Source organism: Anolis sagrei, chromosome 9 (genome assembly GCF_037176765.1).
Source record: "Anolis sagrei isolate rAnoSag1 chromosome 9, rAnoSag1.mat, whole genome shotgun sequence".
Lineage (NCBI taxonomy): Eukaryota > Metazoa > Chordata > Lepidosauria > Squamata > Dactyloidae > Anolis > Anolis sagrei.
The window spans coordinates 12541774-12554596 of record NC_090029.1 but is presented as its reverse complement, the minus strand read 5'-3'; the positions used below and the strand labels follow the sequence as shown (position 1 = coordinate 12554596).

The 12823-nt window shown below is 45.7% G+C and overlaps 1 protein-coding gene across 2 annotated transcripts in view; it reads right to left on the bottom strand.

Annotated features, from left to right (window-relative positions):
• Window positions 1–449: 449 nt before the first annotated feature.
• Window positions 450–12823, bottom strand: part of FAM81A (family with sequence similarity 81 member A) — a 29776-nt gene continuing 17402 nt past the window's right edge. For both annotated transcript variants that reach the window (XM_067471293.1, XM_067471292.1), the window contains exons 6-9: window positions 10073–10179; window positions 8125–8260; window positions 5381–5591; window positions 450–2239 (exon numbers count right to left, since the gene is read on the bottom strand). In XM_067471293.1, coding sequence (XP_067327394.1) covers window positions 2133–2239; window positions 5381–5591; window positions 8125–8260; window positions 10073–10179 — 561 coding nt within the window. In that variant the 3' untranslated portion in view covers window positions 450–2132. The remainder of the gene's footprint in view (window positions 2240–5380; window positions 5592–8124; window positions 8261–10072; window positions 10180–12823) is intronic.

Here is a 12823-nt window from a genome sequence, read left to right as displayed (position 1 = left end):
GAATTATGCCTTTGGGTCCCATGGTTTTAATTTGATTGGCTTTTAAGATTGACATGTCTTAATTATATGGTGTTAATGTATATGATTGGTTTTTATCTTCTGTATGTATATGTGGCATCAAATTGTGCCTTTTTTGTGCGTCCCTTTGGGGTGAGAAAGGCGGGATATAAGTGCAGTAGGCAGGTAGGTAGATAGATAGAATCCTATAACCCTAGGAATCCCCAAAGGCCATCCAGTCCAACCCCCTTCAAGGAAATTCAGCCCAATCCAATTCTGCCATAAAAAAGACACAACCCAATCCCTCCAGACAGATAGCCATTCAGCCCCTGCTTAAAAGGCTCTATCGCACATATATATCCTGCTTTCAGACATTTAGAAAGTGGGTTGTTGTAGGTTTTTTCGGGCTATATGGCCATGTTCTAGAGGCATTCTCTCCTGACATTTCGCCTGCATCTGTGGCAAGCATCCTCAGGATGCTTGCCATAGATGCAGGCGAAATGTCAGGAGAGAATGCCTCTAGAACAGTGATTCTCAACCTTCCTAATGTCGCGACCCCTTAATTCACTTCCTCAGGTTGTAGTGACCCCCCAAACATAACATTATTTTCGTTGCCATTTCACAACTGTGATTTTTGCTACTGTCATGAATCGTAATGTAAATATCTGATATGCAGGTTGTATTTTCATTCACAGGACCAAATTTGGCACAATACTCAATGTGCCCAAATTTGAATACTGGTGGAGTTGGGGAAGGGATTGATTTTGTCATTTGGGAGTTGTAGTTGCTGGGATTTATAGTTCACCTACAACCAGAGAGCAATCAGAGATTCCACCTGAACATGAGGAAGAACTTCCTGACTGTGAGAGCCGTTCAGCAGTGGAACTCTCTGCCCCGGAGTGTGGTGGAGGCTCCTTCTTTGGAAGCTTTTAAACAGAGGCTGGATGGCCATCGGTCAGGGGTGATTTGAATGCAATATTCCTGCTTTTTGGCAGAATGGGGTTGGACTGGATGGCCCATGAGGTCTCTTCCAACTCTTTGATTCTATGATTCTGAACTCCACCAATGATGGAATTGAACCAAACCTGGCACACACAATGCCCACAACCAAAATACGGGAATTGATTGGTGAGCATTGCCCTTGAGTTTTGGAGTTGTAGTTCACCTACATCTAGAGAGCAGCGTGGACTCAAACAATGATAGATATGGACCAAACTTGGCACGAGTACTTAATATGCCCAAATGTGAACACTGGTCAAATTTGGGGGAAATAGACCTTAACATTTGGGACTTGTAGTTGCTGGGATTTATAGTTCACCTAAAATCAAAGAGTTTTCTGAACCTGACCAAGGATAGAATTGGCTCAAACTTCCCACACGGAGTCCCTATGGCCAACAGAAAATACTGTGTTTCCTGATAGTCTTTGGCGACCCCTTTGACACCCCCTCGCAACCCCCTCAGGGCTCTTGACCCCCAGGTTGAGAAACACTACTCTAGAACATGGCCATATAGCCCGAAAAACCTACAGCAACCCACTGATTCCGGCCATGAAAGCCTTCAACAATATTTAGAAAGTGCTTCCCAATGTTTCTCCTCCTTTCAAGTATTGAATGTAGAGCAGGCAAGGGCAAACTTTGGCTCTCCAGATGTTTTGGACTTCAGCTCCCACAATTCCTGAAGTTTTTCCCATGCCTGATGTAGGGGCAGCCTGCAATGGCCTTGGTCTTGTCCGCTGCAGCATCACCTGGTCAACTGCAAGGAATAGCCAAGTCTGTTGAAATAGCAGAATCTGCCCGGCGGGCTTAGAACAAGGCCCCCTTTTCCTAGGTGCAGGTTCGGGGAACCTCGGATGGGGGTCGGATTGCAATAGGTTTTTGTTAAGGATATTCGTCTGACGATGACATTTCGGCCGAAGTCCCCAAAAGGTTTTGCATCACAACTGTGATCTACCAACGAAGAGTTCCAGTGGGTTCCAAGTGTTGTTGTTTTTTTTGCAGCAACGACCAAAAGGTTTCTTGCTTTCCCAAAAGGTGATCGTGGATCCCACAGCGGGTTCTGGAGGGTTCTCGAGTGTTTCTGTTTTTGCATCCACGCCCATCCCTGGTTCTGCAGCAGCTTTCTCCGAAGGCGGTCCTTCACTTGGCGGGCTGGATCTGGCCCTGCAGCTCCTCCTTGTCGCGCTCCATCTTCTTCTCCAGGGTCTCGCGCAGGGATCCCATGTGCTCATAGACAGCCGCAAAGCCTAGCAAGCAGGAAAGGGGAATATTAGGATGCTAATAATAATAATAATAATAATAATAATAATAATAATAATAATAATATCAAATCACCTCTCAAAGAAAGATTCCCCCAGGCACTTCCAAGCCATTAAATGCTCATCAAGGTGGTCAGTTGAAACATTCACCCCTAGCTCCAGCAGACAAGAGTCCTTTGTCCCACCCTGGTCTTTCCACAGATATATAAACCCTTTTTTCCTAGTTCCAACAGACCTCACTACCTCTGAGGATGCTTGCCATAGATGCAGGCGAAACGTCAGGAGAAAATGCCTCTAGAACATGGCCATATAGCCCGGAAAACCTACAACAACCCATAATAATAATAATAATAATAATCATCATCATCTTTATTTGTTACCCCGCCACCATCTCCCCAATGGGGACTCGGAGCGGCTTACACGAGGCCAAGCCCAAATGACAATTACAATAAAGAAAAACAAAAACACAAACCGAAAACGCGAACAATAAACAATAACATCATCTATATATATAAAATGTAATGTTCGTTTGTGGGATTAACAGAACTAAAAAACCAGTGGGCGAATTGATACCAAATTTGAACAGCATACACCTAACAACCCAATGTATGTCCTTCAAACAATTTTGATTTTGTCATTTCGGAGTTGTAGTTGCTGGGATTTATAGTTCACCTACAATCAAAGAGCATTCTGAACTCCACTAATTATGGCACTGAACCAAATGTGGCATACAGGACTCCCATGACCAACAGAAAATACTAGAAGGGTTTGGTGGGCATTGACCTTGAGTTTGGGAATTGTAGTTAACCTACATCCAGAGAGCACTGTGGACTCAAACAAGGATGGATCTGGATCAAACTTGGCATGAATATTCCATATACCCAAATATGAACACAAATGGAGTTTGGGGAAAATTGATCTTGACATTTGGGATTTGTAGTTACTGGGATTCATAGTTCACCTACAATCAAAGAGCATTCTGAACCCCACAAATGACAGAATTGGGGCAAACTTCCTACACAGAACCCCAATGACCAACAGAAAATACTTAAGGCGAGCAAGTTAAACTCCCTTCGCCAGGGCAAGAATACATAATCAAAGCCCTTCTGACAAAGAACCATCCAGCCATTGATATAGATAGATATTATTCACACACACAGATATAGTATCCTAGATTTGAAAGGGACCCCGAAAGAAGGACAATTATATGTTGCATGTTCCAGAGTAGGCAAACCAGACACTCTCTACATCAACACTGTCACAGAAACAATAAGAAATACTGTTTACTCACAATCATAAAGAAATTACATATATTAGAAACCAACACTTTCTCATTACTTTATTTTCCAGATCACCACACTGGGCCACAGCAATGCGTGGCAGGGGACGGCTAGTAATTAAATAAAACACATGAATAGCCTGAAGAAGAGAAGTCTGAGAGGAGATATGATAGCCATGTATAAATATGTGAGAGGAAGCCACAGGGAGGAGGGAGCAAGCTTGTTTTCTGCTTCCCTGGAGACTAGGACGCGGAACAATGGCTTCAAAGTACAAGAGAGGAGATTCCATCTGAACATGAGGAAGAACTTCCTGACTGTGAGAGCCGTTCAGCAGTGGAACTCTCTGCCCCGGAGTGTGGTGGAGGCTCCTTCTTTGGAAGCTTTTAAACAGAGGCTGGATGGCCATCTGTAAGGGGTGATTTGAATGCAATATTCCTGCTTCTTGGCAGGAGGTTGGACTGGATGGCCCATGAGGTCTCTTCCAACTCTTTGATTCTATGATTCGATGATTTAAATGGTTGTTGGACTCTCGGCTATGTTGGAAACAACCCTTGAGCTTTGATGTTCTCTTTTGAATTGGCTTATTTTTATCTACTCTTCTTTTAATAAACTCTTATTTATTGGATAACCTGGACAGAGTGTGGTTTGGGGTGAAGAGGTGTTTCAAGGCTCAAGTGAGATCATCCGGAGTTTCGGAGTGCAATGCCATCTGTACGCAGATGATGTCCAACTCTGTCACTCCTTCCCACCTGCTACTAAGGAGGCTGTCGAGGTCCTGAACCGGTGCTTGGCCGCTGTGACGGTCTGGATGGGGGCGAACAAATTGAAATTGAATCCAGACAAGACAGAGGTACTCCTGGTTAGTCGCAAGGCCAAACAGGGTATAGGGTTACAGCCTGTGTTGGACGGGGTCGCACTCCCCCTGAAGACGCAGGTTCGCAGTTTGGGTGTGATCCTGGACTCATCGCTGAGCCTGGAACCCCAGGTTTCGGCGGTGACCAGGGGAGCATTCGCACAGTTAAAACTTGTGCGCCAACAGCGACCGTACCTTGGGAAGTCTGACTTGGCCACGGTAGACCACGCTCTGGTTACATCCCGTCTTGACTACTGCAACGCTCTCTACGTGGGGTTGCCTTTGAAGACAGTCCGGAAGCTCCAATTAGTCCAACGGGCGGCAGCCATGATACTAACAGGAGCGGAGCACAGGGAGCATACAACTCCTCTGTTGTACCAGCTCCACTGGCTGCCGATCTGCTACCGGGCTCAATTCAAAGTGCTGGCGTTGGCCTTTAAAGCCCTAAACGGTTCTGGCCCAACTTATCTATCCGAACGTATCTCAGCCTATCAGCCCACCAGGGCCCTAAGATCTTCTGGGGAGGCCCTGCTCTCTATCCCGCCGGCTTCACAAGTGCGGCTGGCGGGAACGAGAGACAGGGCCTTTTCTGTGGTGGCCCCTCGGCTTTGGAACACCCTCCCTATAGAGGTAAGATCAGCTCCCTCGCTGATGGCGTTTCGGAAAAGACTGAAGACATGGATGTTTGAACAAGCATTCGGATAATCCGACGAAACGAATTTTGACGATTAAGGATTGGTAATCACTGACGATGAATTTGGATTGCGATTCCAGTTACGAGATGCATTTGGATTGTTATTGGTGGCCCAATAATTTTATATTGTATATGTGTTCTTATGTTTTTAAATTGAATATTGTTGTTTTTAAATGTTGTAAACCGCAATGAGTCGCCGATTTAGGCTGAGATATTAGCGGTATACAAGTGCAATAATAAATAAATAATAAATAAGTGCAACACCCCACCCCCCCTTGTTCTCCACTGTGTTTTGCTCTTACCAGCGTTGACCTCAGCCTTGACCCCCTTGATGTCTTGGTTGAGGTTGGCCTGGAGCGCGGCCAGCTGCCCCTCAATGCGCTCTCCAGCCGCCTTGACCCCGCTGCTGTGCCCTCCTTCCGCTGCCACTGCCTTCTGCTGCAGGTCCTCCATGCGGTCCAGCTTTCCCCGGATCTCGCACAGCTGCCGCTCCAATGCCCGGCTGTCTGTTTCCTGGGAAGGTCAGGCAAAGATATTAAGGAGAGATAAAGTCAAGAGGGAGCTTCCCTTTCTGGCAAAGGCAAACTGGGCTTTGGGTAGAACCAGACCCAGGCTATTATGCCATTGGGCATCCCCAGAGGTGGCCCTAGGTAATTTTGAATGCTAAGCAAACAGTATCCCACCCTCCCTCCAACCAATCACTGATATATATTTTCTGTTCGTCGTGGGAGTTCTGTGTGCCATATTTGCTTCAATTCCATTACTGGTTGTGTTCAGAATGCTTTTTGATTGTAGGTGAACTATACATCCCAGTAACTACAACTCGCATATGTCAAGGTCTATTTTCCCCCAAGAGCACCTCAAGAGCGCCCCTGGGCAAAATCAAGTATACTGCAAGTGCTTACTTTGCGTAATGCAGTGGTTCTCAACCTTCCTAATGCCGCAACCCCTTAGTACAGGTTCTCACCGTGTGGTGACCCCCAACCATAATGTTATTTTTGTTGCTACTTCTTTAATTTTGCTCCTGTTATGAATCGTAATATAAATATCTGATACGCAAGATGCATTTTCATTCCAAATTTGGCACAAATACCTGATACGCCCAAAATTTGAATACTGGTGGGGTTTGAGGGGATTGATTTTGTCATTTGGGAATGTTGGAGTTGCTGGGATTTATAGTTCACCTAAAATCAAAGAGCCTTTTGAACTCCACCAATGAAGGAATTGAATCAAACTTGGCACACAGAATTCCCATGGCTAAGAGAAATACTGGGAGAGTCTGGTGGGCACTGAACTTGAGTTTTTGGAGTTGTAGTTCACCTACATCCATAGAACACTGTGGACTCAAACAGTGATGGATCTGGATCAAACTTGGCGCAGACAATCAATATGCCCAAATGTGAACACTGGTAGAGTTTGGAGAAAATAGACCTTGCCATTTGGGAGTTGTAGTTGCTGGGATTCATAGTTCTCCCACAATGAAATAGCATTCTCAACCCCACCAATGATAGAATTGGACCAAACTTCCCACGCAGAACACCCATGACAAAGAGAAAATACTATGTTTTCTGATGGTCTTTGGTGACCCCTCTGACACCCCCTTGTGACCCCCACAGGGGTCCCGACCCCCAGGTTGAGAACCATTGGCGTAATGGGTTGAGCCTCCCCTGGGCATCCCCCTCCCCAGCCCTCCCCAATCCCTTTCCATTACAAAAGGGTGAAACGCAGGTGTGGGCCAACTTTGGCACTCCCTCCCAGGTTTCAGGTTAAAGATGAAAGGTCCTCTGCCTTTTGGCTAATGCTAACTCAGCGTTCACTTACAAGATGCCTCTTTTTTAGCCCCGGGAAAGATGATGATAATAATAATAATAACAATAACAATAAGCTTTATTAATATCCCGCCCCATCTCCCCGAGGGGACTTGGAACAGCTGACAACAATGTGAACAATGCAAACAATAAACAGTAATAAACAAATAACCAACTTAAAATTAAATCAACATAACAATAACACGAAATCTATATAAAAGTGGAACAAAAATATTAAATCAACACAAAACCATGATCCATAAATAAACAGAAAATATGATGTTATATAAAAGCAATTTAAAATGTAGAATCATAGAATCAAAGAGTTGGAAGAGACCTCATGGGCCATCCAGTCCAACCCCCTGCCAAATTAGAAGGAATATTGCATTCAAATCACCCCTGACAGATGGCCATCCAGCCTCTGTTTAAAAGCTTCCAAAGAAGGAGCCTCCACCACACTCCAGGGCAGAGAGTTCCACTGCTGAACGGCTCTCACAGTCAGGAAGTTCTTCCTCATGTTCAGATGGAATCTCCTCTCCTGTAATTTGAAGCCATTGTTCTGCGTCCTAGTCTCCAGGGAAGCAGAAAACAAGCTTGCTCCCTCCTCCCTGTGGCTTTGTCTCACATATTTATACATGGCTATCATATCTCCTCTCAGCCTTCTCTTCGTCAGGCTAAACATGCCCAGCTCCTTAAGCCGCTCCTCATTGTTCTCCAGACCCCTGATCATTTTAGCCGCTCTCCTCTGGACACATTACAGCTTGTCAATATCTCTCTTGAATTGTGGTGCCCAGAATTGGACACAATATTCCAGGTGTGGTCTAACCAAGGCGGAATAGAGCATGGGGAGCATGACTTCCCTGGACCTAGACACTATGCTCCTATTGATGCAAGCCAAAATCCCATTGACTTTTTTTGCCGCCACATCACATTGTTGGCTCATGTTTAACTTGTTGTCCACGAGGACTCCAAGATCTTTTTCACACGTACTGCTCTCGAGCCAGGCATCCCCCATTCTGTATCTTTACATTTCGTTTTTCCTGCCTAAGTGGAGTATCTTGCATTTGTCCCCGTTGAACTTCATTTTGTTAGTTTTGGCCCATCTCTCTAAGGAAGGAAGGCCAAAGTTGGCCCAGGGCCAACTTCGGAGGGGGGCCACATCAAAGGGCGTGGAGAGTTGGATTCAACCTGCAGGGCTTGCATTGGGCACATACAGCCTAGGTGTAACCTGTGCGTACGTTCTTCTCTTTGATGGCCAGGGAAAGCCGGTCCACCTTCTCTGCAAACTCCTTCTGGAAGCGGCCCTGCTCCTGCTCCACCCAGCTGCGCGCTGAAGAGATCTGGGTGCTCAGGTAATCGATGGCGTCCTGCAACCTGAGTGGGACAGCATTCAGGAAAGACGGTCAGGCACATCGCATCATTGAAAAAGGGACCCCCTCCTCTAATAATAACAATAAATATGCATTTGTAACTGACATATCTTAGCTGGGTCTCAGGCCCCAGACCAGCCTCAAACATCCCTGGGAGGATTAATCTAATCACTTACCAAGTCTACAAGACAAACTGAGGCCCCTTCCACACAGCTGTATAAAATCCACATTGAACGGAATTATATGGCAATGTGGACACACATAACCCAGTTCAACAAAGATATTGTGGGTTATTTGCCTTGATATTCTGCCGTGGCAATCCCACGTAGTTTTCTAAGATCTACAGAGACACTCACTGGAACACCTCAGCAAGCAGGGGTCCAAGAGTGGCAGGCTCAAACCCAGAACCTCAATCAATGGCTGATACCAAATGAGAGACTCCCCCCTGGGCACACAGAAGACTGGGCGACTTGGAAGGCGCTGAACAGACTGCGCTCTGGCACCACGAGATGCAGAGCCAACCTCAAGAAATGGGGCCACAAAGTGAAGTCCATAACATAAGAGTACAGAGAAGAGCAAACCACTGACCACCTGCTGCGATGCAACCTGAGCCCCGCTACATGCACAATGGAGGACCTTCTTGCGGCAACACCAGAAGCACTCCAAGTGGCCAGATACTGGTCAAAGGACATTTAAACTTGCAAAATTTGTGTTTTTTTATCTGTTTGTTTGTTTTGTTCTGTTAGAAATGTAATACAATTGTCCGGTTGCCCCTGACACAATAAATAAATAAGGGAGCACAGTGTGCTGAGCGATGGACCTACACTGCCCTCTGGTGGCTGATAACACTGTTCAACGGAGAAAAAGTTGCGGGCCTGAAAATAGTTGTTCTTTTATGATTTCGGGGTATCAAGACCAATGGACTCCGTCAATGCTGTCAGACTCCTGCTGGAGCATTGTAAGAGACAATCCTTTCCTTGAATACAAAAGAAAAGTCAAGAGAAGCAAACAGGATATAAACTAAAGTCACGATTAAAGCAATATTTAAACTTTCAGACTTTTCAACTGCATTAGGCCTACTAATATAGTTTCTTGCTGCACAAACATAAACAATAGACTAATTAAATATTTCTCATGTATAAACTATTGGCAATATAATTTGACTAAAATTTAGTAAATATTCATGGTTTATATACATGCAGTAAGGTTAGGCGCATTATCATAATATTAACGAATTACCTATTGTGGAGAAAACTGAAATAGCTGTTGCATAAAAACCAGAGCCAATTAACACATTTAATTATTATATTTGAATTCAGCATGTTAAATTTATTAAGAAACGACACATTTCGTTTCCGTAACTGAGAAAAACTGAAAATTTGTGGAACAGTGTAACTTATTTCAATAATAATAGGAAAAGACTGGAATGAGTTTGTGCTCTTTTCCGGCCTCTGTGTCTCCACTCTCTCTGAACATGGAAGCCCCATTGGGTCATTATGGTGGACCTTTCCAAAGTGAAATGTTACACTTCCCGTTCTGCTTCCAAAATGTAATATTATAGCATAGGTGAGTATGCTGGGGAAAGTGGAAGGTAAAAGGAAGAGGGGCCGACCAAGGGCAAGATGGATGGATGGCATCCTTGAAGTGACTAGACTGACCTTGAAGGAGCTGGGGGTGGTGACAGCCGACAGGGAGCTCTGCCGTGGGCTGGTCCATGAGGTCGCGAAGAGTCGGAGACGACTGAACGAATGAACAACAACAACAACAACAACGAGTAGGCCTCCATCTCTGCAAAACTAGGCCCAGCGACACTCACTTTGTGTCCAGAAGGTGCAGCTGCTGGTTGCTCTCTTTGTAGGTGAACTTCAGCTTGGCTTCCTGCTGCATGATGGAGGTCTCTATCCTGTTCAACAGGTGGGAAATCTGGAAAGGAAGAAGAGATTGTCGTTCCGTCCTCTGCTGTTATCAACCTGAGACATTGGGCCCTTCCAGAAAAAGGCAAAATAGCCATGAGAGCTTGGAAATAGTAGGCAAGGAAGGGTAAACAGCAAGGAAAAAGGCCACAAAACCCAGGGAACAACACTGGAAGAAGTCAGAATGAGCTTTGTGTATTCCAAGCCGACTGGAACACACTTAGTCCTAATCCTTAAGCCCCTTCGTTGGATGTGTTGCAATAGCGGATTCCTAGGTTAGTTTAGTGTTTATTATTGTTTTGGTTATTTAATATTTAAATAATTTCATTTACGTATTTAAGTGATATTTGCTCCCTTCCATCGGCAGTACTGGAGGGGAGGTACCGGAAGACCCCTGCCCAGGAGAGACTATGCCCAGGCTTGTAGCGAGGGGGTGGTTTTAGGAGTTCAACCCCCCCCCCCGAAATGTTTCAGATTTTTTTAAAAAAACCTGGTTTACTCATGAATTTTAACTGGTTAACCAAATCCCCATGCTAAGTCTATGAGATGCAAAAAATTAAGAGTCCCTCCAGAACTGTAAGCACTATCTCAAGCAAATATTGACAATTTATTCACACTGTCATTACTTGCAGCTATAGCCGATGTAGTGAAGCAACCAAGTTGGGTGTGTGTGTGTTGAATGCTCTCATTAAGGAGGCCAGACTTGGTGGAGGTGGTTGACAAGGGCGGAGCTGCAGGCTATTGAAGGTTGCTCTGCCCCCTGCTGTGCTCTTTGCTTCAGCGTGAGCTAAGAGGCAGGTTTCAACCCCCCACTCTCACTGAAATTTTCAACCCTCCCCAAAATTTTCAACCCCCCCCCCCCCGAAATTGTCAACCCTCCCCGAATTTTTTTTCTGGCTACGGCCCTGACTATGCCCCTGTAAGTCTGGCTACATTGAAACAACTGAACATGTGCTTCTCCAATGTGTGTTCAGGGGCGGCTCAACCCATTACGCAAAGTAAGCATTTGCAGTATAGTTGATTTTGCCCAGGGGAGCTCTTGAGGTGCTCTTGCGAGTTGTAGTTACTGGGATGTATAGTTCACCTACAATCAAAGAGCATTCTGAACTCCACCAGTGATGGAATTGAACCAAATATGGCACACAGAACTCACACAACGAACAGAAAATATATATCAGTGATTTGTTGGGGGGGGGCGGGGTGCCAAAATACTGTTTGCTTAACGTTGAAAATTCCCTAGGGCCGCCTCTGTGTGTGCCCCCCCCTCCCGGAAGTGCATGACTCCGATGGGAATACCTGCAGGTTCATTGGAACACACAAGCCACCTCACGTTGTTGTTGTTGTTGTTGTTGTTATATTTATTGTATTTCTTTATACCACACTATCTCCCCCAAAGGACACTCAAAGCGGCTATGTATTTATTATTACAGTGGTTCTCAGCCTTTCTAAAGCCGTGACCCCTAAATACAGTTCCTCATGTTATGGTGACCCCCAACCATCATTTCTTTTCATTATTTTCATTGCTACTTTAGAACTGAAATTTCACAACTGTTATGAATCATAACGTAAATATCTGATATGCAGGATGTATTTTAATTGTTACAAATTGAACCTAATTAAAGCATAGTGATTAATCACAAAAACAATATGTTTGGGGGAGTATGGACAATGGATGATGGGATTTGCAGTACCTTCAACTGATTCAGCTCTGACTTCCACAGACCACTGAGATCCCCCACAAATTACAGAACTGGACCAAACTTGGCACAGAGAACCCACATGACCAACAGGAAATACTGGAGGTCCCCAAATGGAGAGGAGGAGGAAGACGAGCCCAGAGGAGAAGGGCAAATGCAAACCTCGCTGCTCCTGCTGCCCCACGCTCCTCTCGCTCTTATCGAGGCTTCCACCAGCGGCAGAAGCCTCGAAGGGTGCGGGAAGAGGGTGGCACAGGGTGGCAGAAGCAGCGAGGCTCGCCCTCCTTCTCTTCCAGGGTCTTCCCCCTCCTCCTCTCCGTTTGGAGGTCCCCAAACGGAGAGGAGGAGGAAGAAGAGCCCAGAGAAGGTGAAGGCAATCCTCGCTGCTCCTACTGCTCCATGCTCCTCTCACTGTTTTTTGAGGCTTCCACCAGCGGCGGTGGCCTTGAAGGGGGCGAGAAGAGGGTGGTCCCAGGGCCTGGCCGCTATTTTGGGAGTTGGAGGGGACGGGGCCAGAAGAAGGCAACCTTGCGACCCCTCTGAAATGGCCAGGCGACCCCTCGGGGGGTCGCGACCCCCAGGTTGAGAACCGCTGTATTATTATGAGGATGATTACTATTTATACCCTGCTTTACCTCTATATCCCGCAGGAGACTCAAAGAGGCTTAACATAAAAAAAGCATCAGCATACAATTTAAAAGATAGAAATATACAAACACTAAAATAGAATTAAATATAAACAGTATTTTCAAATTTCACTTAAAACCTATTCCAAGTTAAAAGCCTAGAATGAGGGGAGAGACCCCGCGTGAGCTAGAGCCATCCAGTCCGACCCCCTTCTCTCTTTCTGCAGGAAAAGCTACATCAAAGCCTTCCCGGCAGATGACCACCCAGCCTCTGCTCAAAAGCCATTCCACACTCCCCCTAAAGGTGCAGGTTCGCAGTCTGGGAGTTCTC